The sequence below is a fragment of the Erinaceus europaeus genome, chromosome 2 (genome assembly GCF_950295315.1).
Source record: "Erinaceus europaeus chromosome 2, mEriEur2.1, whole genome shotgun sequence".
In the NCBI taxonomy this organism is placed as follows: Eukaryota; Metazoa; Chordata; class Mammalia; order Eulipotyphla; family Erinaceidae; genus Erinaceus; species Erinaceus europaeus.
The window spans coordinates 196,985,066-197,010,330 of record NC_080163.1 but is presented as its reverse complement, the minus strand read 5'-3'; the positions used below and the strand labels follow the sequence as shown (position 1 = coordinate 197,010,330).

Genomic DNA, 25,265 nt, shown 5'->3' with positions numbered 1-25,265 from the left:
CAGCAGCCCACAGCATGCCAACTCCAACCACCAGCTGGCAGATGGCTCACACCAGTGACCCCAATCCCGGGTCCCTGGCAGCTGGGAGGCAGAAGGCTACATGGGGTTGAGAGAAAAAGGAAAACACTCACACCCCAGCTAGCCCTGGATGCAGCCCGCAGGACCTTGTGCTTTATATTTTATTTATTGGAGAGACTGCACATTGAAAAGGGGGGTATAGGAAGAGAAAGGGCTGGGGAGACAGCATAATGGTTCTGTAAAACTTTCCTGCCTGAGGCTCTGAGGTCCCAGGTTCAACCCCCAGCACCACCATCAGCCAGAACTGAGCAGTGATCTGGCCTCTCTTTGTATGTATCATTAAAAAACCAAAAAACTTGAGACAAACATCTGCAGACCTGCTTGACCACCCGTGAAGCTTTCCTTCTGCTGGTGGGAATCAGGGGGCTCAAATGTGTGTGCTCAACCACACCCCGGGTTTTGGAGCAGCAGGGCACTTAGTGGAGCTGTCCAAAGGGGGGGGTTCTCCGGGTGAACATGCCACCCCCCACCTCCCACAGAGAGAGGATCCCGGGTCCTGGATCAGTAATGTGTGCTGTGTGCGCTCAGCCAGCCGCACCACCATCCAGCCCCCAAACTTGGTGCTTTCATGTCCTCAGTTGTGTGCCCTCCTGGGTCACTGTCCAGCTTGGGAAACGCCCGGGTCACTCGGTGGGGGGGAAGGTATGCGACAGGATACGTGACAGTTGTCTTGACGGATGCTTGGCTGGAGGGGTCTGCAGGTTGGGCACAGGAGTCTGGGTGGGTGCTCTTGGGGTGGGCAGGCAGGGATCCCCAGGGCAAGGACGGGGTTCACCCTGTGCTACAGGACACATTGAGGGAGCAGAGAAGACAATACAGGCTCAAGCCTGTGTGACTGTTTATTCCAGACCCACTCCTGGAATCGGTTCATTCCCCACACTGGGCCTCACCCCACAGACACGGGGGGGGGGGGGGGGGGGGCGGGCGAGGTTCTGCCCCTTCGGGAAGCCATGATGCAGCTGGGGCTCCCCGCCACTTACTCATTATTCCCACCACCTGTGCCTGCTGGGGAGGAGGTTCAGCTGCCCCTGGGTCAGGGGTGGGCTCTCAGAGCGCTTCCCCCCTCAACAGCACTTCCCTGAAGGTAGGGGCTGGTCTTGGACACCTGGGCTGTGCCTCCGGGCCAGGAAGTGGTGGCCCTGGCCTGCCTGTCAGGCCAGCAGCCTCTGTGCACCCTATAAGGGGAGGACTGCAAGCTCCCGTGCCACCGTCACCATTGCTGGGGACCGTTGCTGTCGCCAGGGGACTGGGAAGCGGCTCCCTGTGTGACATCCTCTCTGGGCTCAGGCCAGCAGGCGGCTGTACTCTGCCAGGGCCGAGGACTTCTTCACCCCATCCCAGATGCGGGCGGCGTAGTGGAACCTGTGTGTGGGCAAGGCGTTGCCTGTGAGAGCTTCGTCTCTGTGGCCCCTTGCAGCAGGGAAGGTGGGCAACACTGGGGAATCTCCCCAGCTGGGAGGGAAGAATCCAGCTGAGGCCAGTGGCCCCGATTCTTGTCCCTCACCTGGGGGAGGTCAGGCTGTGGTGCCTGGGTTTTCAGGAAGACCTCAAACCATAGCCTGCAAGTCCATCCTGCTTGATGGGGGTCTCTCCCCACCATCTTCCAGCCTTGGCATAAAACACACACAGCTGTGTGTCCCATCCGCCCACAGGCCCCACTTAAGACCACAGCTCTGGCCCACATGCACAGCACCAGGAGGCCTTCCGCCCCGTTTGTGAAGTTCCCTCTGCCGCCCTGTAGGTAGGGATTGAAATCTTGAAGCCGTGTCCTTGTGCATAGTAGCATGTGTGCTCAACCAGGTGTACCACCACCTGACCAGAGGCAACTCTGAGCCAAAGGATTCCTTGCTCCAATTGCTGCTTTTCTTGGGAGTGAGGGGGCGGCTCTGGGTGAGCAAGGGCAGGGTGGCGAGTGGGCTGGCGGGGGGCAGCGGGGAGGGGGATGGTGACAATGGGGGCGGCTCTGGGTGAGCAAGAGCAGGGTGGGGAGTGGGCTGGCGGGGGGGGGGGGGGCAGCGGGGAGGGGGATGGTGACAATGTTGCCAGGTAACAGCTAGACAGCCTGCCCTGTGGCCTTCTGCCCAGTGTCCCGTGAGTCTACGATCCCTGCACTTGGCTCCTTAGAATTCATCAACCTCAGCAGGGCCGGGCAGTGATGCACAAGGACTCGGGTTCAAGTCCCCGGTCTCCAGACTTGCTGGGGGAAGCTTCCTGAGTGGTGAAGCAGTCCTGCGGGCGTCTCTTCCTCCCGACCTCCCCCTTCTCTCCAATTTCTGTCTAAAAAATAATCCTTACACTCCAATGACACATGCCACAGTGTGTGACGATCCCACCCCTCAGCCGAGCAGGCAACGGGACCCACATGCCCCCTGCACATCCGGACTCAGAATCCCACGAACTGCAGGGCCCTGAGCTGTGCCCCGCAGTCCCCCACACCCCCCGGTGCTGCTCTCACCAGTTCTTCTCGGTGAGGATGGTGTGCGACAGCTGGGGCCGCGCCATGGACATCACCTGGCTCCGCAGCTTGCTCACCAGCGACTGGAAGCTGGGGTGGCCGCGGTACCCAGGCAGCAGGGAGAAGAGTGGGCTGGAGCCGGGCCCTGTGGGTGAGGCGGGGCGGGCGGGCCAAGGAGGGCCACTAGCTCAGGGCTCTTCCTCCCACTAGCCGGAGTCCCTCAGGGCCCCCCCCACTGGCCTTCGTGGGCTGCAGGGAAGAAGCCACACAGCGAGGCGAGAGAGTCTCCTGTCCTCTGAGCAGGACAGCTTGTGGCCCCAAGCCGTGTGGGCTGAGGGTCCCCCTAAGGAAGGGTCTCCCCAGACCCCGTGAGGGCCCACACCTGCTCGGGGTGGGGTGTCACTCTCCGCCTCGCTGTCCATGAAGGGCACCAGGAACAGGTTGACCTCGGAGTCCAGGAAGTCGGGCGGGAGCCCCGGGAAGATGTTGCACTGCAGCATGGACAGAGTACCTGGGGACAGGGCCCTGGGGTCAGCCGGCCGCCCCCACCACAGGGAGCTCCTCCCCCTGCACTGGGGCCTGAGGTGTGTGTGTGTGGGGGGGGGGGGGCTCACCCTTGTAACGCAGGTGCGAATGCGCCATGAGCTGGTCGATCATCAGGTGCATCTGCCGCAGCTTCCGAGGGCAGAAGTCCTCCCGGCGAGCTTTGTTCTGCAGGAAGACTGGGAGACCAGGGTAGGGGGCGGCTGAGGCACCGGCGCTGGGACCCCTGTTCCCGCTCGAGTTCAGATGGGGCTTGTGGACAGGGCTCTGCTTTAGCAGCAGGTCTCTGTGGTCAGTCCAGGGGCCACTGGGCTGCCAGGGAAGGCGCCACCATCCAGAGCTCCCACGTGGTAGAGGGTTCCACCCCTCAGCCTTGTGTGTTCTACCAGGCGAGCTGCCTCCCGGCCCCCACATGGGTCAGTGTGGCGGTTACATCCTCAGCCCCGGGCTGGCAGAACAGGAACCCAGGAAAGGCCAGACTGCGGTGCCACCCCCTTAGAGGCTCCTACCGTGAGCACGGAGACCCAGGTGGGCTCAGGGGAACACGGCCTCAGCAGCCAAAGTGTGCGGGGTGACGGGTCCAAGAGGAAGCAGTTCCTCCTTCTGGTCCCTGTGCCCACTTCCCCGAGTGCTCCCGCTTCTCACCCCTCCCTCCTCCCCCCTGGAGGGTCCCTCACCCAGGTGGGGGTAGTACTCAGTGCCTTCGTCAGAGCCCGAGGAGCTGCTGGATTCGTGGCTGGGGGACGGGGTGGAGGGCTTCACCATCTCTGCTGTCTGGAGGAACCTGAGGTGAGTGGGGCGGGGAGAGGCGGACACTCAGGCACTGACACCCCAGCTCCCACAGCCCAGGGGAAAGAAGGTCTTTGCACATCTGATGAAAACAGTGGCTGCAGCCAGGGAGGTGGTGCAGTGGGTAAGGAGCTGGACTCCCAAGCAGGAGGACCTGAGTCTGATCCCCAGCATCATGTGTGTTACAGTGACGCTCTGATTCTCTCACTGAAAATCCAAGACTTTTCTTTCTTTTTTTCTTTTTTTAATACAGCCAGACAAAAGTCCTCACACAACTTCATGGAATTCAAAGGCTTGAACATAACCAATCCACGGGTCCAGGCTGACTAATTTAAAGTATGTCCAGGTTATTTAAGACATATGCACACACATACTTTTTTTTTTTTTCCCCTCTTTCAGTGCTGAAGCCTTGTGCTGTTTGCTTTCAGGTCAACTTTTCCCTCCATTCTTTCAAATGGGGGGAGACAGACAGACACAACAGCACCACTCCATGATCTGTGGAGCTTCCCCATGGTGCCATCCGCCACCCACTGTGCTCCCATTAGAACTTGCGCTGGAATGCAGGTCATGGTGCACAGTAAGGCAGGCGCTACGGCGGCGGGCGCACTGACTCCCAACCTGGGGGAATGTACATATATTCTAAGACTCACTGATCAGTGGGCCAGAGCCAGAGCATTGCCCCAGCATCTGTAGTGCTAGGCGCTGAGCTTGGGGCCTCACGCTTGCCAGTCCAGTGCTCTCGTCACTGTGTCACTTCCCAAGTCGCTAAAAATATCTTCAGGCAGTTTTCAGTTCACAGGAAAATCCAGCAGAAAGTGAGAGATGTCCCGGTATGCTGTGCACCACCCCCAACACACAGGGCCTCCCCCACGACTCATACCCCAAACAGAGGAACATTTGTTCTAGCTGGTGAACCTCCCTCCCACCATGCTGCCCCATCAAGTCCAGGGTCTGCAGGAAACCTCACTCTTAGTGCGTTCTCAGAGCTTGGATGGATTGGTGGCTTGTTGGCCATTAGAACGTCACACACAACAGTGCTGTTGCCCTAAAACCTCTCAGCATCACACCTGTTGTGATCCCACTGCTCCCAGGCTGTGTTTTCATCAAATAGAGAGGGAAGAGATACCACAGAACTGGAGCTCCCCCTAGTGCTGTGGAGCCGCCATGTGGAGCTGGGGCTCAAAGCTGGGCCACGAACACGGCAAGGCGGGCGCCCCAGCGGGTGAGCTACTCCCCCAGCCCAACCCGACATTCCCCCCCCCTACAGTTTCCTTTCCGAGAACACCCCACCCTTGGGACCGCAGCCTTCCCAGGTTGTCTCCTTTCTCTCAGCAACATGCATACAAGGTTCCATGGTGCCTTTCAGTGAGCAGGCAGCTTGCTTGTTTATTCATTAGTATTTTTAGCACCAAATGGTGAGGATCCAGCTCACCATCAATCAGTCAGGGCGGACCACGATTGTTTATCCACTTGTTCACAGAGGCCATCTTGGTGCCTCTCACTTGTGCCAATTATGAATAAAGCTGCTGTAAACAATGGTGTGCAGGGTTTCTGCGTAGTTACAAATGTTGCTCGCTATTTTTAATTCTTTTCCCCAAATATGCTGCATAAGTGATGCAAACCTGCCGTCTGAGGTAAGGGACAGCAGGCTCGGGTGGGAGCTACAGACACGCTTCCACACAGACACACACGCCCAGTTTCTAGGGGCTCACCTGCTCTGAGAAGGCTGCCCGGACTCAAGTGTGAAAACAAGGCTCTAGGGCCCAGGAAATAGCTCAGAACTAGAGTGCAAAACTTGCCTGACGCCCCAGAGGCCTCAGGTTCAATCCGCAGTACTGCCACATGCAGAGCTGGTCAGTGTGCTGGGTCCCTTTCTCTCAGTGAAATAAATAAACCTTAAAAAAGCAAAGGACTGGGAGTCGGGCGGTCCCAACAGCATGGTGGGAGGGAGGTTCACCGGCTAGAATAAATGTTCCTGTTTGGGGTATGAGTCGTGGGGGAGGCCCTGTGTGTTGGGGGTGGTGCACAGCATACCGGGACATCTCTCGCTTTCTACTCGATTTTCCTGTGAACTGAAAACTGCTTGAAGATATTTTTAGTGACCTGGGAAGTGACAGTGACACAGTTCAGCACATGTGGTGCAAAGAGCAAGGACCGGTGCAAGGATCCTGGTTCGAGCCCCGGCTCCCCACCTGCAGTGAAGTCGCTTCACAGGTGGTGAAGCAGGTCTGCAGGTGTCTTTCTCTCTCTCTGTCTTCCCCATCTCTCTCCATTTCTCTCTGTCCTATCCAATCAATAATAACGACATCAATAACTACAACAGTAAAACAACAAGAGCAACAAAAGGGAATAAATATTTTTTAAAAATTAAAAAAAAAACAAGGGCAACAAAAGGGAATAAATAAATAAAATATTAAAAAAAAAAAAAAAGAATGATGGATGATGAAGCCAAGCAGGCAAAAAAAAAAAAAAAAAAAAAAGCAAAGGACTGGCGAAGCACCTGCTTTGCGCTGTGTGCAACCCAGGTTTGAGTGCCTGGCACAGCACACGGGATTACTATACTATGGCTGGGAGCTTCCATGCTGTGGTGCCCCACTCCCCTCTGACAAGGGTAGCCCAGAGCAGTAGTCAGCTAGCACTGAGACAGAACAAACGAGAAACAAGGCTCTGCGGCCCTGGGGCCCAGAATGGCAATACGGCCGAGTGCGTTTGTGGTGGACGGCGATTCAGAACGCACAGCCAGCCGGGCAGGAAGGCAGAGTAGCAGGGGCTGTGTTCACAGCAAGTGGAGGCCTGACTCTGACCTGCAGGGTGTGAGGGTGGAGACGAGAAGATCTGCAAGAAGGCAGTTTCCGGCTGAGACCAGGCCTCACTCAGATTTCACTCTGAGTGATGTGTAAGGGGGTGGGGGTGGGGGGTAGGTAGGCTGGGAGCTTGTGTTGAGAGAGAGAAGGCTAGAAGACAGCGAGCCACTGCAACTGTTACTTAATTCTTTCATTTCTTTTCTTTCTTTATTTTTCCTTTTGTTGCCCTTGTTTTTTTTTATTGTTATAGTTATTATTGTTGTTACTGATGTTGTCGTTGTTGGATAGGACAGAGAGAAATAGGAGAGAGGAGGGGAAGACAGGAGGACAGAAAGACAGACACCTGCAGACCTGCTTCAACCGCCTGTGAAGCGACTCCCTGCAGGTGGGGAGCCGGGGGCTCGAACTGGTATGCTTAAGCCGGTCCTTGCGCTTTGAGCTATGTGTGCTTGACCCATTGCGCTACCGCCCGACTCTTTCTTTCTTCCTTCCTTCCTTCCTTCCTTCCTTCCTTCCTTCCTTCCTTCCTTCACCAGAGCTCTGCTCAGCTCTGACTTATGGTGGTGCTAGGGATTGAACCTGGGACTTTTGGAGCCTCAGGCACAAGTCTTTTTGCAGAACCATTATGCTGGCTCCCCAGCTCTAATTTTATTTTCAGATGCAATTCTTTTTAGATATTTATTTATGACAGAAAGAGAGAAAGGGAGAGAAATCCAGCTTATCAGTCTGGCACATGTGACACCATGGATCAAAGTCTGGACCCAATGCTTGAGAAGCCAAGACTTTATCAACTGCATCACTTTCTGGGCTACTATTTTATAACTGGAAAACACACACACACTCTCTCGCATTCATTTCATATTAGAAAAAAAGAGAGAACCAGAGCACCACTCTGGCACATATGGTGCCAGGGATTAAAGTCAGGACCACATGCTTGAGAATCCAACATTTTGTCCACTACACCACTTCCCATGCCACTAGTTTTTGATTTAAACAGATTAAAAAAAATTTTTTTTTTTCATATGAAAGATAAAAAAGAAACCCAGAACGTCACTCTGGTACGTGCAGTGGCAAGATTCAAGCCTGGAGCCTCACACTCAAGTCCTCTGCTGTAGCACGGAGCCACGTCCCCAGCTGCCACCTTAAAAGGGTCCCTGTGGCTGCTGTCAGCCTTGTGTGTCTGTGTCTGTGTGGGGGGAGGGAAGAGAAGCCGCCTCCCACCTGCCCCGTGTCCCCGGCTCCTGACCTGTACAGGCTGAGGTCTGTGAACCAGTCCTGGACGACAATCACCACATGGCAGACAGTGAAGAGGAAGGCGGCAATCTGGAGTGACTGGGGCGGGCGGGCGGGGGCGACACACAGACTTGAGGAGCCCCTCTGTCCAAGCCGGGGCCCCGGTCAAGGTTAAGCCCAGGAGGACAAGGGGGGTCAGATGCTACTGTGTGCCCACACCGCCTCGGCGCTTCCAGCACAGCCCTCCCTGAGTGGGCCCTGGGAGGGACGCTCCCCCCATGCTACGCCCGTGGACACTGGCTTGGGGTTGGGGGACAGAGCCAGGCGTCAGTCAGATCTGACCCTCAGCGCTGCCTCTTCCTACAGCTCAGGGCAGCCAGGCTTCTAAGGGAGCAGAAAGCAGGTCCGGCCACACCACAGCCACCGGCACAGACTCTGGGGCAGGGGAGGGGCTGCTCATGGCCGGGCCGGGCTTCCCACCTGCATTTCGACGTAGGTGTGGGGCAGGTTGTACTCTGGAGGCAGCTTGCGGTCGTTGTTGATGAGGTGGTCCAGGATGGAGGGGCTCAGGATGGGCTGAGGCAAGGAAGAGGAAGTGTCGGGGAACCCAGGGGCCACGGCCCCCAGAGCCCCAGAGGAAGGGGCAAGGAAATCACAGCTTGGGACAAACACCATCAGAACCCAGAAGGACAGGCTGTTTCTAAGGAGTACAGAGCTCGTCAGGGAGAGGCGGTGAAAGCACCAAGTTCTGAAGCAGATCCACTCTCCCCAGCCCTCTGGCACCTTTTGCTCTCGTATGACTTGTGCCCAGGAGACAAACTTGCCCCTGACTGACACAGTTCATGATTCACACCTCTTAAAGACCCTGTCTGCTGTGAGTGCTTCGGATGTTTTCAAACTCAGAGAAGGTAATTACCGAGGCCAAAAAAACAATGATTAGTGTGAAAATTGCTGAGAAATTTAAAATTACATTAGTGGGTGTGAGAAGAATCAGCAGTGACTCATCAAACTTTTCAAAACGGGAGACTCCATTTAGAATATGGGAGCTAAATTAGCTTGACAGGCTGTGGACTTCTTATAGCAGCGTGTGGAATTTGTTAAGAAAAGCAATTCTGGGGAGTCGGGCTGTAGCGCAGCAGGTTAAGCGCAGGTGGCGCAAAGCACAAGGACCGGCATAAGGATCCTGATTCGAGCCCCCGGCTCCCCACCTGCAGGGGAGTCGCTTCACAGGCGGTGAAGCAGGTCTGCAGGTGTCTATCTTTCTCTCCTCCTCTCTGTCTTCCCCTCCTCTCTCCATTTCTCTGTCCTATCCAACAACAATGACAACAACAATAATAACTACAGCAATAAAACAACAAGGGCAACAAAAGGGAATAAATAAATAAAATAAATATTTTTTTAAAATGTAGAGGTGGATACATTTAAAAAAAAAAAAGAAAAGCAATTCTGGGGGTCGGGTGGTGGCGCAGCAGGTTAAGTGCATGTGGCACAAAGCGCAAGGACCGGCATAAGGATCCCGGTTCGAGCCCCCGGCTCCCCACCTGCAGGGGAGTCGCTTCACAAGCGGTGAAGCAGGTCTGCAGGTGTCTGTCTTTCTCTCCCCCTCTCTGTCTTCCCCTCCTCTCTCCATTTCTCTCTGTCCTGTCCAACAACAAACAACATCAACAACAATAATAACCACAACAAGGCTACAACAAAGGCAACAAAAAGGGAGGGGGGAGAAAAGCAAATCTAGAATCCAGGCAGTGACGCAGCCAGTTGGGTGCAAGTTACCATGGCGCGAGGACCCTTGTTTGAGTCCTCAGTCCCACCTGCAGGGCTAAGTTTCATGAGAGGCAAAGCAGGTCTGTCTCTCTCTCCCTCTCTCTCCTGCTCAATTCCTCCCTGTCCTAGCTAAAAAAAAAAAAAGATAAGAAAAGAAAAAGGGAAAAATAGCCACCAGGAGTGGTGGACTGAGGCACCGAGCACCAATGATTAACCCTGGTGGCAAAAAAAAATAAATAAATAAAAATAAAAATTTACAAAGTGAAAAAAAAAAAAAAAAGTAATCCCTGGGCAGCAGATAGCTCACGGATTAGGCTGTGAACTGTACCAAGAACCAGACGATGGGTTCGAGACCTGACAGCACCCAGGAGCACCCTGGATGCCACTGAGGGAGCTCCAAGGATGGGAGGACAGTGGTGTGGTACTTCTCCCTCGCTGCTCCTATCTGAGACAACAAGAATGCAACACACAGCTCCCAGGGAGCAGTGGAATCAACACTGCGGAAAAAAGCAGGGGAGATGGAGTATTCAGCTAAGGACACCGACTTACCTTCTCTGTGCCGGGCACCACCACTGGGATTTTACTCGTATTAGCTCACTAAAACCTCACAGATGCGATGAGGCCCAGGTGGGGGCCGGGCCTGACCCTGGATTGTGTGTGGCCAAGCAGGTGCAGTATCCCAGCAAGCTAGTAACGGACCCTGAAAATGTGATGTGTGTGTCTCACCCCCTCCCCCCACTAGAGCCCTGCTCACCTCTGGCATATGGTGGGGTCACACGCTGAACCTGGAGCCTTAAGTGGCTTCCCCACTCTCCAAAAGTTTTATTTAGTTTATTTATTTATTCCCTTTTGTTGCCCTTGTTTTATTGTTGTAGTTATTGTTGTTGTTGTTGTTGGATAGGACAAAGAAAAATCAAGAGAGATGGGGGAAGACAGAGAGGGGGAGAGAAAGATAGACACCTGCAGACCTGCTTCACCGCCCATGAAGCGACTCCCCTGCAGGTGGGGAGCCGGGGGCTCGAACCAGGATCCTTATGCCGGTCCTTGCGTTTTGTGTCATGTGGGCTTAACCCGCTGTGCTACCACCTATTTTAAAATAGGACCCCCTATTTTCTTTTTTTAATAAAAACCGATTTATGGGTGGAGACAGCATAATGGTTATGCAAAAAGACGCTCATGCCTGAGGCTCCAAAGCCCCAGGTTCAATTCCCCACACTACCATAAACCAGAGCTGAGCAGTGCTCTGGTGTTTCTCTCTCTGCAACTCTCTCAAAAATAAAAGAAAAGAAAAAAAGAAAACTGATTTACTCAATATGTACAATAGAGAATTTCATGAGAGTGGGGTGGGGGGTAGGCGAGAGGAGCCAGAGCATCACTTAGGTACATGTGGAGCCAGGGATCCGACATGGATCCTCAGACATGCAAGTCCTGTACTCTGCCAGCGGAGCAATTTCCCTGGCCACAAACAAACATTAAAACAGTAATAATAATATAGTAAATGAAGGCAGGATCTGGACAGAGATCGACTCCAAGGGCTACACTTTAACCGCCACAAGAAAAATCACTCAGGCTGCTCTCCAGATGAGGACTGAGGGGAAGGGTGAGGCTAAGAGCCCAGGATAGCTGGCCTTGCTGGAACGCCCTGGAACCCGAGGGGAGGTCAGCCTTAAACACGGGGGAGAGACTGGCACGGCCAGGGATGGGAAGAGTGGCAGGGGAGCACAGAGGCTGGCACCTGCGTGTCCAGGAAGACGATCCTCTCCTGGGTAATGAAGAAGTCGATGCCACTGGTCTGGTTACCCCCACGCTCCTTCATCTCGGCGCTCTGGGCCCGGAACACGTACGCCCTGGGGGGAGCAGTGGGTGGGGTGCGTCAGAGGCCCATCCACAGCTGACCTGGGAAGGCACCTGCTTTGTCCTGCACGTCACCCAGCTTCGATCCCGGCCCCCATCACACTGGAGGAAGACTTCAGTGCTCTGCTGTCTTTCTCTCCCTCTGTGTTTTTATCTGAAAAAGTCATGCTCCAGTAACGAAAAATAAAAGAGCCTGGCTCTCAGCTATGAGACGGGAGATGAGTGTGTGAGATGTGCTTCCTGTCTGCAAAGCCTGTCCTCTAGGGCCCTGCTCTGTGCGCGTGTTAGTCTGTGGGGGAGAGGCGGTGTCACCCTTCACACCACGTGACCTCGCCCCTGCCCATGAGCAGACCTGCCAACTCACCCCATGAAGGCAGGAGACGGACGTGTGGGAGTCAAGTCCCAGCCCTGCCTCCTCCTGGCCAGGGGCTTCAGACAAGTCCCTTGATCTCTTCTTGCTGTTTCTTCCTCCATATAGTAGGGACCCAGCCAGGGTTACAGTCAGTAACCCTCTGAGGGTTACTGTGAGGTTAACAAATGTCAAGTCCTCAGGAGACTGGTAGCTCACCTGGTGGTTTATTACATTTTAAGTTTTATTTGTAGTAAGAAGTGGGAGAGAGGGAGAGAGAAGGAGGGAGGGAGAGGGAGAGAGGGAGAGAGGGAGAGAGGGAGAGAGCGAGAGAAAGAGCACACCAGACTGTCATTCTGGTACCTGTTAGGGATCAAACTTAGGACCTCATGCCTGCAAATTCCACACTCTGTCTACTATGCCACCTTCCAGGCCACAGTTTACTTACTGACTGGACTCTGGAACCCATGTTATCTTAGTTTACTTTTATTTATTTATTTATTGTTATTGTTGGAACTTCAACATTCTGGGCCAATATGTTTTATGCAGATACAGAGACAGAGGAAGCGAGGGAAAGACACCACAGCACTGAGACACCCCCTACTGCGGTGTGGGCCAGGCTCAACCCTGGGTGGTCTGTAGAGCCCAGGAGGCGGCTCCTATCTGGGTGCTGAAACATTCGGGGCAAGGCAGGCAGGCAGGAGGGGCAAGACTGGATACAGAGAGGTGCAGCATGGCCCCACACCACCTCCTTTAACATAGCTGACCCTGAGCTTATGTGGAGGGGAAGCAGCTCCCCAGAGTCCTTTGGCGACACCACCTACAGGCAGCCCCCCACTGCCACCCCAGGCTCCTGCCTCAGGCACTGCCCACCTACCTCTTGGGGCCCCCACTCCTCCACCCAGGGTCCCTCACCTCTGGTCCTCCTCAGGAGTGTTGGCTGACAGCAATGACATGACCATGGACTTTCCCGTCCCCTGGAGGCCCAGGACGCCAACCACCAGCACATCAGTCTGGTCCAGTAAGTACTGTGGGGAGACAGGAAAGGGTCCCTCGGTGACCCGTCAGACACTGGAGCAGGAGGAAGACAGGGGTGAAGGAGCAGCTCTTGTGGCTTTCTTTGTTCACGAAGAAACACTGCTATGGGGCTGGGGAGATAGCGAGAATGGGGATGCCAAAAGACTTTCATGCTCTAGCCTAAAAAAAAAAGAAGAAAGAAAGAAGGAGGAGGGAGAAAGAAAGAAGAAATAGTTTTATGGCCCCAAGCTTATTAATAGGAAAAGGGTGTGTGTGCGCGTGTGCGTGTGCGTGCATGTGTGCGTACACGCAGGGAGGGTAGGGGTGGGAGATGAAGCAGGTGGAGTGTTCTGGGTGCTAATAAGGGCACTACCTGGGAGTGAGCAGGAGGTGAGTGTGGCTGGGACACGGGGACAGAGGGAGGGGGAGAGCAGAGAGGAGGTGCGGGGGCAGGAGGACCTGCTCACCAAGAGCTGTGGCTCAGCTCCAGGCGCTGCTGGGCCGGGCAGACAGCAGGAAGCGTGGGAAAGAGAGCGGAGCGGTGTGTGGGGAGGGAAGCTGGGTCTGTCTTGGAATGCAAGATTTCTTCTGGGAAACCCTGGGCCACCAGCTCGGCTCTGCTGGTTGCCAGCAGCAGGGGGCAGCAGAGACAGGTCCCAAGATAAACACATGTGCCAGCTGTGGCGGCTTGGAATCATCTGGAAAGGAGAAGGGATGGGTGTGTGTGTCCACGCAGGGAGCACAACAGATACTGGTGGAGGGTGCGGGTGCTTTGGCAGTGTGCAGGGTGTGGAAATGTGAAATCATACCCCTAAACAGTTTTGCAAACCAACACTGCTGAATTAAAAAAAGAAAAAAGTGCCTTAATTTCGAAAGAAAAACAGGTTGATTCACCTCAAGAGCTTTGAAGAGAGGTGCAGAGCCACATGGCAGCACACCTGGTGGAGCACAGCATAGTGCATAAGGAGCCAGGTTCAAGCCCTCAGTTCCCACCTGCAGGGGGGACGTTAATAGCTGTGAAACATGGCTGCAGGTGTCTCTCCTTCTTTCTTTCTTTTTTATTTTTTTTATTTTTTAAATATTTTTATTTTTATTTATTTATTCCCTTTTGTTGCCCTTGTTGTTTTATTGTTGTAGTTATTATTGTTGTTGTCGTTGTTGGATAGGACAGAGAGAAATGGAGAGAGGAGGGGAAGACAGAGAGGAGGAGAGAAAGATAGACACCTGCAGACCTGCTTCACCGCCTGTGAAGCGACTCCCCTGCAGGTGGGGAGCCGGGGTTCGAACCGGGATCCTTATGCCGGTCCTTGTGCTTTGCGCCACCTGCACTTAACCCGCTGCGCTACAGCCCAACTCCCTCTTTCTTTCTTTTAAAAAAGACTTTATTTATTGATTCATGAGAAATGATAGGAGAGAAAGAAAGAACCAGACAGAGCTCTGGTACATGTGCTGCCAGAGATTGAACTCGGGACCTCATGCTTGAGAGCCCAAAGCAGCATCCACTGCGCCATCTCCCGGACCACGTGTCTCTCTTTCTAATGCCTCTGCTTCCCTTTTAATTTCCTTCTTTAGCAAAAATAAAAAGAAATGGGGGGAAAAAATGGCTGCTGGGAGCATGAATTCATGGTGCAGGTACTGAACCCCAGCATTAACTCTAGTGGGAAAAAAAAATTGTGCAAATCCAGAGTCCAGTACATTTAAGTCAGAATATCCAAGGGTGACATTGTTTAAATATGATTTGACATTGGCCACGTGAAGCTCTCAACATTTTTTTTTCAAAGGTTTATTTATTAATGAAGGGGGAGGTGGGGAGGGAGGGGAGGGAGAGAGTGAGTAAGCGAGTGTGCTACCACTTAACCTCCTTGGCTGCCAGATTTTCATGAAATAACATGGGACAAGCCTGACCAGTGAGGTGGTGAGCTTACAGGCCTGGGCTCCTAGCCGGATCCACAGAGCCACACGTACTGAAGTCGTGCCCTGCCCTGACCCCCTTTCTTCCTCTCTCGCGTGAGATTCTCTCTCACACATGTAATGAAGTAACTGTTTACAGATAAAATAAAAAGTAATTAAAATGTGTGACCTGGGAGGTGGTACCAGAGATAAAGCCCTGGACTTGCTGGCTATGAGGGCCTGAGTTTGTGCCGGAGTGATGCTCTGGTTCTCTCTTCTTCATAAATAAAATCGACAAAAAGCAACACCTCAGTTGCCAAGCTATGCTAAGTACTCAGGAATCACTCGGGGAGACAGCAGCCCCCACAGCAAACCCCACCAAGTACCGGCACCTCCTCCCCACTGTTAGTTCCACCTGGAAGGGCTCAAGGGGAGGGGGGCAGGGCCTGCAAGTGGCTCCTCGGCTTCTAACAGCTCCCAGGTTGGTCTGAATGAGCGGGCAGGGAATCACCCAGGTCCAGCTGTGGGCGGGCCTGACGCGCTGCCGGAGTAAGTCTGCACTGCTGAGGGAGCAGAGAAGACACCCCGAGGTGAGCTCGAGCCGAGGGGTGACGGGGCTGAGGACAAGCAGCAGGCAGAGGGGAAGTCTGGGTGGAAGGCAGGCCTCTGGGATGGAGGGCAAGCCGACAAACAGGCCAACAGTACAGTGTGAGTTTCCAGCTAGTTGTGTGTGGGGGGGGGGGCAGGGACTGGCAGGCCGCCCTGCTGTGTGGGGTGGTGCAGGAGAGCCCCAAGGAGAAGCCCTTACCAAGTGCTACCAAGAGGTCTCAGGTTTTTTTAGATTTTAATTTGTTTAGGATAGAGACAGAAATTGAGAGGAGAGGGGATATATGGGGAGAGACAGACACCTGCAGCCCTGCTTCACCACTCGGGAGGCCCCCCCCTGCAAGTGGGGACGCGGGGGTGGGGCTGAACCCGGGTCCTTGCACACGGTATTTTAACGACTGACCTGGCTCAGCCAGTGGAAGCCATGGGGGTCGAGGCCCTGCTGGGCAAGACCCTTGGGATGCTCCCAGCTAGAGCTGCCCAGGCTGTGAGCCCCGGGGAAGCCCAGCGGAGAGGAGTGGAAACCCCCCACCCCTGGCCCGGTACCTCGATGGCGCTGTCGCACCAGTTCATCTGGTCATCCACCAGCTTGATGCTGTGCTTCATGCGTTCCGGGGGCAGCAGCTTGGCCTGGCCCACGACAGCTGGAGTGGGAGAGAGCGGGAGACAGGGGATTCAGCGAGGTCTGCAGGCATGACAGCTGGGCCCCTCAGCAGACCCGCCCGGCCCCGACTCACGGTCCATGGCTGAGGGCGCGGCGGTGCCCATGCCCCGGTTCTGGATCTGGTACACAGGCTGTGTGGGCCTCTGGCCCTCCTTCTCTCCCTTGGGTGGCGTGGGGGTGGTGGGGGGCGGCGGGGCGGCACCCTCGGGGGAGGATGCACCGGCAACGCTGGCAGCGGGCCCCTTCCCCTCTTCCCGGGGCTTCATGAGGACGATGGGCTTCTCCAGGGGGGCCGGGGTGGGCGGGGCGGTGGGGGCCGCTGGGGGCGCGGGCTGCTTTGACTGCAGGAGGGAGGAGGTGCCCATCAGGTCCTGGGAAGAGCCCCTGCCCAGCCTCCCCAGGAAGGTGCCTCCCTGCTCACCCGCTCAGCCGGAGGCTTGGAGAGGATGATGGGGGTTTTCTGCATGACTGCGGTGCTCGAGTCCTCGCTGCCGTCCTGAAGGAGGTTCAGGGGGAGGGGGCTACTAAGGAGGGTGGGCTGCGCCAGGGGGGCCCCAACCGATGCTCTAGCACACTGGCTCCCGCAGCTCAGGGCAGATGGTCTGCTCTCCATCTGACAAATGAGAGCGTGACCCGCAGGGCCCCGGAAACGGATGGATCTAGGTTCAAGTTGGACCCTGCCTGCTGCTGACCTCATGAACAGGGACAAAGCACCCCCACCCCCTCTCTGGCAAGTAGGGGGCAGAGACTGTCTCTTCCCAGGACTATCATGGGCTGAGAGTGTCACCGCCACAGCCGGTCTCACTGAGTGATGAGGGTGGGTCTCAGGGAGGATGGGAGGAGCCCATGGTCACAGGGCTGACATAGCTGGGGCCTCCCAACAGCCTGGGTGGGCTTGAAGCTGTAGGCGCCCCCGCCGGCACCCCACACTCCCATGCTAAGTATGCAGGGGGCCGGCTCCCACACCTTTCTTCTCTGAGCCTCTGGCTTCGCCCACCCCCCCCCAACACACACACACACACACACACACACACACACACACACACTGTCTCAGGAGAGGCCCGAGCTGGGGTCAGAGGCCTCCTCTCCTCTAGTTTCCCAGAGCCCCTGAAGTCCTGACCCCTCTCGGGCCTGTCTCTTCACCCACATGTCACAGAGACTTCCCTACACCCTGCTCTTCTCACTGGCCTACGTAGAGGGCAAGCAAGACGACGGGAAAGTTAAAATGGCTGCGGGAAAAGGGACAGGGAGGGAGACTTGCAGGAGGCGCTATGGGCCCAGGAGGCCGGGAGGAGTGGGTGATGCCAGGGGCTAAGGGTGCAAAGAAGATGACACGCAGGAGACAGGTGCAGGGGCTGGAGAGAGAGCCCGCTGGGCACGGTGCCTGCCTTGCGTGTGCCCAGCTCCGGTTCAATCCCCAGTACCACCTGGGAGGTGCTACGCTCAGCGTGACGGTGGCCCTCCGGGAGCCATGAAATTGTGTGTGGGTGACGTTCCTGCGTCTACCCAGCGTCAGGTGCTCAGTGCTAGATAAACACCTAAGGAACTGTGTGAGCGCCGTCCTCAGGCCGAGACACTCACCCGTCTCTCTCTTTCCCATGGTGCGACGTAGTCCCTCTCCCGGCCGCCAGGTCCAGAGAGGTTCTGGGGGGCGCCAGGGCCTGGCTCCTTCCAGCGTCGCCGCCGCTCTATGCCGTAGAGCCCCGGCTGACTGTGCCCAGACTCAGACATGGTCGCCTACGGAGAGAGAGGGTCAGCTTCGGGGTGAAAGGAGTCTCCCCCACGCTACTTAATGGATGAGCCCTGGACTATAAGGGGACACTTTCAAGAGAGCGTGCTGGCTGTGGTGTGACTGCCAGCTGGTCCCAACACCCACTTGTCACTTCCTTAAAATGAAAACTCTCATTTTAAAAATACTTACTTTTTTTTTTTTTTATCACCAGGATTATCACTGGGGCTCAGTGCCTACATGACAGATCTGCTCCTGGTGGCCCACCCGCCCTTCCTTCCTTCCTTCCTTTTTAAACAGAGGCACAGAAAAATTGAGATGAAGGAGGAGAGGGAGAAAGAGATACCTGTAGCACTGCTCCACCACTCGTGAAGCCCTCACCCCCATTCCCCGTGCAGGTGGGGACCACGGACCTGAACCTGGGTCCTTGCACATGGTAATGTGTGCACTCTACCAAGTGTGCCACCGCCTGGCCCCTGTCTGCTGTAAATGAGCCTGAAGATCTGAGTACCACTCTGCCAAAGGCGCAAAACTGGAGCCATGTTGGGCAGTTTTTAGAATCTTTCCCTCGGGGATACTGGCACGTGACTTCTGCCCCTTCCCCTTACTCCTCCCAGCTGGAAGCGATGTGTGAAGGTTGGAGTCCAAGCAGCTATCTTGAACTACGAGGCAGCTACTGGAAAGGAGGCATGGCAGGGCTCCCATGCTGAGTGCCGACCTCTGTATGCGGTGAGAAACTCAGATGCTTCTCCTGTGTAGCCCAAACTGCAGTCAGTTTGCTTCAACATAAATGCAGATAATAGCACCAGGTCCACATAGGAAGTAGATAGCATGATGGTTATGCAACAGACTCTCATGCCTGAGGCTCCCCGCACCACCATAAACCAGAGCTGAGCTGTGCTCTAGTGTTTCTCTCTGACTCTTTCTCTCTCTGCATCTTCTCAAAAACAAAATACTTAAAAAAAAATTTTTTTTTAACTGCGTTAAAAAAAAAAAACTAGTAATATCTTTCCCAAAACGCAACCTGTCATCTCCTCCTGTGCTCAGTCTGAGCACTACCTTTGGATCAGCCCTGACTGGCAGTGTGGGCCCAGCACTCACCCGGGCGTCCCTTCATGCTTCAGTGTGTTCCCCTCCAAGCCTGGAAGCCTGCTGCCCCTCACGCTCCTGGCTCTCAGTGGTGTTTACAGTAACATGTTATATAATATGCCAGCGACTTGTGTGACCAGCTGCCTCCCATCCCAACAGCTGCCTTGGGAGTTCCTCCAGCTGTCTGCCCATCACTCAGAAGTCCCTGGTCCCGGCTCTGTCTGCAGGCTCTCGGCCATCTGCTCTAGCTGACAGGCCAAGTGAGCGAACGGCGACCTTCTGTTTCCGTAAACGTAGTTTTCTTAGAACCCGGCCCCGTCCATCCATTAACTAACTGCCCAAGGCTCCCTCTGATACCAGGGCAGAGGGAAGCTGTGGAAACAGCTGGGCCCACTGTGTCTACAATGACAACACTCCGGCCCTTGACAGAAAGCTCACGAACCCTTTTGCCTGTTAAGTGGCTCCACAAGTCCCGCTTCTCACCATGGCACACAGTGACACTAACACTCTTCCCCAGCCCCAAAATGCCTGTTCACAGGATGTAGGAGTGATTCTGCTGCCCGGGCAGGGGCTTGTCTTGTGCCTCTTGTACTGTTCTTCGTGATCTCAGAGTCTGGGTAGAAGGCTGCCTCCCCCAGAGAGGGCAAGGCCCCCTTCCAGAAGTGTATGGGCGATTCATTCAGCATGTGAGTGACTCTGTGCAGGCTCTGGTGGAGAGTCCCCTCAGAACGTGGGGCTCCTCTGCCAGCTGCAGTGAAGCTGCAGGCGCCCTGCATTTGTCTTCCTGCTCAGTGGGGATTCTGCCCCAGCAGTGAAGTGTGCGTTTACAAGCCCAGGAGGATGCCCTGACCATGCAAATGAGTGTGCGTCCTTGTGTGTGTTAGTCTGGGACTTTCCAAGGAGTTGTCTGTTTCAACAGTCCGATGGAGGAACTTCCCAGAAAGCTGGCATCTGCATGTAATCTGGGGAACTCCAATGTTGTTTCTAAGACCCTTCTTAGGGTGAACATCCCCCCCAAACTTCAAAAGTCAGTGTGCCAGCCTGGGGTGTGCCACAACAGATAAAGCAATGGACTCTCAAGCACGAGGTCCCGACTCTGAGCTCCCACATCACAAGTGCCAGACTGATGCTTTGGCTTTTTCCTTAATAATAAACCTTAGGGGCTGAGGGGTGGTGCACTGCTTAAGCGCACGTTACCATGTGCAAGGACCTGGGTTCGAGTCCCCACTCCTTACCTGCAGGGGGAACGCTTCACAAGTAGTGAAGCAGATCTGCATGCGTCTGTCTTTCTCTCACTCTACCTCCCCTTCCCATCTCAATTTTTCTCTGTCCTATCTAATAAAAATAGAAGGAAAAAAAAAGAAAGGAAAAAAAATGACCACCAGGAATTCAGTGTCAGCACTGAGCCCCTGTGATAACCCTGGTAGCAAAAAGATAGAAAAAATTAATAAATATTTTTAAAAGTCCACTTTTTTCTATTTATTTATTCCCTTTTGTTGCCCTTGTTCTTCTATTGTTGTAGTTATTATTGTTGTTGTTATTGATGTTGTTGTTGGATAGGACAGAGAGAAATGGAGAGAGGAAGGGAAGACAGAGAGGGGGGAGAGAAAGACAGACATCTGCAGACCTGCTTCACCGCCTGTGAAGTGACTCCCCTGCAGGTGGGGAGGCCGGGGGCCCATCTTTGCGCTTTGAGCCACGTGCGCTTAGCCCGCTGCATTACCGCCCGACTCCCTAAAGTCCGTATTTTAAGTGTCTATTTACAGAACTCTTATCATGATGTCCCAGAAGCTAACAGTCTAACTACATTATTTGGGGTGCAGCCACAGCCCTTAAGCATTTTTTTTTTTCCACCAGAGCACTGCTCAGCTCTGGCTTATGGTAGTGTGGGGGAATGAGCCTGGGACTTTGGAGCCTCAGGCATGAGAGTCTCTTTTCATAACTATTATGCTATCTACCCCGGGCCCACACAGCCCCCCCCCCTTTTTTTTTGCTCTTCCGGAGCACAAATTATCCACTGGCAAATTATTCAGGGAGACTCTCAGCTCCTAAATACATGTTTGTGCCCTTCTAATGAGGCACCTCCTGTCAGGAACAGGAGAATCCAGTTACAATTTCAGGAGACTTCACATGTAACCAGGTCCCTGTTGACAGTTCTCCTAGGATGAAGCCCTTGACATAATCAGCATTTAAGACTCATTTGTCTCCCCGGATGAGAAAGACAACCTGAGCACCACTCAGCTTGGGCCTACGTGGTGTCGGTGATCAAACCTGGGATCTTGGGTGTGCAAGTGGTTCCCAGCCTCGTTTTGTGAATCTGTTTCCTTTATTTTGGGGCTGGAAGGAAGCTTAGCTGGTAGGGGGCTCGTACATATGGCTGGGGTTTGAGTCCCGGGTACCACCTGGTGACACCACAGCACAGGAGAAACACTGGTGCCTTGGCATCTTTCCCTCTGAAAGATACAGATAGAAAACTTGCCAGCTCAGGAGCTACGAAGTATGTATCTGTCACACCCCAGCCAGAATCACAAAACAATTAATTGTTAACAAGAGAATCGGAGCATCACTCTGAGTTGCGAGCACACGTTGGGATCAAATCCCACAGCTCATGCCTGCAAGTCCTGAGCTCCACCACCAGGAGCCTGTACTCCCACAGAATTGGGGGGGACATACCCCCAGTATTTGGGGATACTTAGAAGCTCCCTGAGAGGCTCTTCCCAGCACTTGAGTTTCTCTTGAGAGGAGGGGCTGGTAGAGGAGGAGAAAGACAGACACCGGCAGACCTGCTTCACCGCTTATGAAGCGACTCTCCTGCAGGTGGGGAGCTGGGGGCTTGAACCCGGATCCTTGCGCGGGTCCTTGTGAATAACTCCTCAGCAACACTTGTGCTTAGTACTATGTGCGCTTAACCGGGTGCGCCACTGCCCGGCCCCCAGAAGTTAAATTCCTATTTACGATCTTTAAATTTTATTTTTGAGAGAGGAAGAGAGGGTCAGAGAGAGAAATACACCACTGCTTAGCTCTGGCGTATGGTGGCGTGGGGGAATAGAACCTATTTTTGGCTTTTTCTTGGTTTCTTCCCGCCCAGCAGGTATTTAACCGGCTGCTTTAGGGACCCCATTCATTTCCGTGGATTCGCAGCGCCACCCCAGGTCCGGTTAACGGAGGGGGCGGGGCCTGCTGTTCGCCCCGCCCCATATGGACTGCACGACCACAGCACGCCAAGCCCCGCCCCACTGAGCCCCGCCCCTTGCAGAGAGCGAGCCCCGTAGCCCCGCCCACGTCAAAGTGCGCCCCGCCCCACGGAGGACGCAATAGCCCCGCCCCCGACGTGACCGCGGTCAGGGGAGCCCGCCCCTTTTCTGAGCGCGGGCCCAGGCAGCCCCGCCCCCCGGCACGACAGGCCCCGCCCCCCGCGGCACCCGGGCCTCTTACCTAAGGCGGCCTCTGATTGGCTCCAGGGGCACGGCGCGCGCTCTCCTAAATGGAGTGGGATAGGGGCGGGGAGGTTCCACCACAAGCCACTGGCTTGTAAATGACGACTGAAGATCCGAGAACATGGAGCAAAAGGAGGGAAGATGAGTACCGGTCTAGCCTGAACGGTTCCGGAAGAGGCACCGGAGGAAAGCCGGCCTGCAGGAGGAAGAGGAGGAGGAAGTATCGCGAGGCCAAGTGCAGGTCTGTTCTCGCAGGCTGCCGGCTCTGCGCGTGCGCAGCAGGCCGGCACACTCGCATACGGAGCCTGAGCGCGACGCTTCCCGTGCGTTGGAATTGGATGAGCTCAGTGCGCATGCGCGTCAAGGAGGCGGGGGGGTGGCCTGGGGGCGGGAAGTTTGGTGGGGGGAGGCCCTGCTGTCCTGCCTCAATGCGCGTGCGCTGTGCTGGAGCAGGGTGGGGTGGAATAGTAGGAGTGCCCTGAAGAGCCTCAGTTCGTGAGGTCGCAGGTTCAAGTCCAGCATCATCAGTGATGGTGGCTGGCTGCCGAGTGGAATTGAAGTGCTCGGGACTGAGCGAGAGCTGAGAACATAAGAATGAATCAAACCTGGAGGACATCTCGGTTTATGGAAGGAGACATCTAGGAGTTTCAATTTTTTTTAAAAAAGATTTTATTAATGAGAAAGATAGGAGAGAGAGAGAAAGAACCAGACATCACTCTCTTACACGTGCTGCCAGGGACTGAACTCGGGACCTCATGCTTGACAGTCCAGTGCCTTAGCCACTGCGCCACCTCCCGGGCCACATCTTTTTTTTTTTTTTTTTTTAATTGATTTAATAATGGTCAACCAGACCATAAGATAAGAGGGGGCACAATTCCACACAATTCCCACCACCAGAGTTCTGTAGCCCATCCCCTCCACTGGAAGCTTTCCTGTTCCAGAAATCCAATTTTTTAGGAAAGAGTGTAGGGTTGGTTGGACCTGGAAGGGGCGGACTAGGACATCCCAGAGGGAAAACTCAGGAGCAAAGTTCAGACTTGGGCGTGAACTGCGTGCCCCCTCCCCAGCCCCAGCCATGGGGTAGAGAGGGTGCAAGCACAGGAACATGGAGGATGCTGGTGGGCACGGGGCCAGACAGGAGATTCTTCAGGGCTCAAGGAAAAGGAGGGACCGACCCACTTTGGGTTGCAAAATGTAAATGACTCAGGGCACAGTCTTTGGCAATCTCAACAGGTGATCTGGAGGACTCACAGGCCAGGGGACAAGCGCTCACCGTCCAAGGACGCGGGCTTATCTGGAGAGCTGGGTTTCCACTGGGAATGGAAGGTGACGAGAGAGAGAGAGAGAGATGTGGGGCTGGGTATCACACTCAGGACCTCGTGTTTGAAAACCCAACATTTAACCTACTGAATGGACCAAGTCCCTGCCACCACCACCCCCATTTTAATTTTATTTACATGTTTTTATCAGGGCACTGCTCAGCTCTGGCTTATAGTGGTTCTGGGACTTGAACCTGGGACCTTTGATGGCTCAGGTATGAAAGTTCTTTTTGTGTTAACACTATGGCGTCTCCCCAGAACATCCCCCTACCTCTTTATCTGCAATAAAAAAAAATGAAAAAAGTCCTCCCAGGAGCAGCGAAGTCATACATGCTACACTTACCTACAAATATTATATATATAAAAAAGCGTGGTCCGGGAGGTGGCACAATGGCTAAGGAATAGACTCTCAAGCATGAGGTCCTGAGTTCGATCCCCGGCAGCACATGTACCAGAGTGATGGCTGGTTCTTTCCCTCCTCCTATCTTTCTCATGAATAAATAAATTCTTAAAAAAAAAAAAAAAGCGCAGGTGGCACAAAGCTCATGGACTTGCGTGAGGATCTCGTTTCGAGCCCCCAGCTCCCCACCTGCAGGGGGGTCGCTTCACAGGCAGTGAAGCAGGTCTGCAGGTGTCTGTCTTTCTGCCCCCCCCTTCTGTCTCCCCCCTCCATTTCTCTCTGTCCTATCCAACAACATCAATAACTACAACAATAAAACAACAAGGGCAACAAAAATAAATATTTTTAAAAAGGGTAAAAATATATATAAGCACAAGGACCCAGGTTCCAGCCCTTGGTTCCCCACCTGCAGGGGGAACAGTTCACAATAGGTCTCTGTCTCTCTCCATCTCTGCTCCTTCCCTCCCAGTTTCTATTCTACCAAACAGAGATAAAGTGAAAATAAATTAAGAAAGAAAAATGTCTTTGTTTGTTTGTTTGTTTCTGCTTGATCTGAACAGGCAAAGAGCTCACACACAGCAACAGCATTCAGGCAGCTGGTGGTGTACAGAAGTCTCCTGCTCTGGGCCCTGTGTTGCAGACCTTCAAACAGTTTCCTTCCAGAGCTGCGGGTACAGCAAAGCCTTGGAGTTGAAGAGAGTGGACCTTGAGGCTGGGAAGGTGGTTCACAGCGCTGCAGGTGTGAGACCTGCTTCAACACCCATGAAGCAGCTCCCTCTGCAGGTGGGGAGCGAGGGTTCTAAGCCAGGTCCTTGTGCTTGGCAATATGTGTGCTCAACTGGGTGCGCCACCACCCTGCCCCTTTCTCTCTCCCTATCACCCTTTCCACCTCTCCCATTTTTCCTATAAAATAAAATAAATACTAAGAGAGAAAGGAATGAATAAAGGAAGTAAGACAAGAAAGAGAGAGAGAGAGAAAGGGAGAAAGAAAGAGAAAGGAAGAAAGGAAGGGACTTTCTCATGTAAGTACCAAAAATGACTATCAGTGGTTATGTGAGGGGGCGAGGACTACAGACAAATGCGGGGCAGGACTTCGAACAAGACAGTTTGTGGGCTTTGAACACTGACTTCTCTATGCGTAAAGTACAATGTTTGCCAAGTCCTTAACCCAGATTCAAGCCCGGTCCCCATCAATGGAGGTAGGTCAGTGCTGTGGTGTCTTTCCCTCTCTCTGTCTGTCTCTCT

General features: G+C 54.3%; 1 protein-coding gene and 1 long non-coding RNA gene across 4 annotated transcripts; one reads left to right on the top strand and one right to left on the bottom strand.

Annotated features, from left to right (window-relative positions):
* Positions 1-142: 142 nt before the first annotated feature.
* SMG9 (SMG9 nonsense mediated mRNA decay factor) lies at positions 143-22,502 on the bottom strand. Of its 3 annotated transcripts, none has more exons than XM_007532879.3 (14): positions 22,300-22,502; positions 17,628-17,783; positions 16,468-16,542; positions 16,120-16,387; positions 15,929-16,026; positions 12,785-12,897; positions 11,402-11,513; positions 8,383-8,478; positions 7,916-8,001; positions 3,754-3,860; positions 3,148-3,255; positions 2,916-3,044; positions 2,534-2,678; positions 143-1,440 (listed from the first exon to the last, which is right to left on the bottom strand). In XM_007532879.3, the coding sequence occupies exons 2-14, from the start codon at positions 17,775-17,777 to the stop codon at positions 1,362-1,364; spliced, it is 1,566 nt and encodes a 521-aa protein (XP_007532941.1). In that variant the 5' UTR covers positions 17,778-17,783; positions 22,300-22,502; the 3' UTR covers positions 143-1,361. The 3 variants fall into 3 exon arrangements, with proteins under 3 accessions (XP_007532941.1, XP_060042210.1, XP_060042211.1); XM_060186227.1 differs by lacking the exon at positions 22,300-22,502 and adding an exon at positions 19,348-19,485; XM_060186228.1 differs by lacking the exon at positions 22,300-22,502 and adding an exon at positions 18,877-18,991.
* LOC132536852 (uncharacterized) lies at positions 22,408-25,265 on the top strand. Its single transcript, XR_009548399.1, has 2 exons — positions 22,408-22,542; positions 24,581-25,265. It is a non-coding gene; the product is annotated as an uncharacterized LOC132536852 (long non-coding RNA).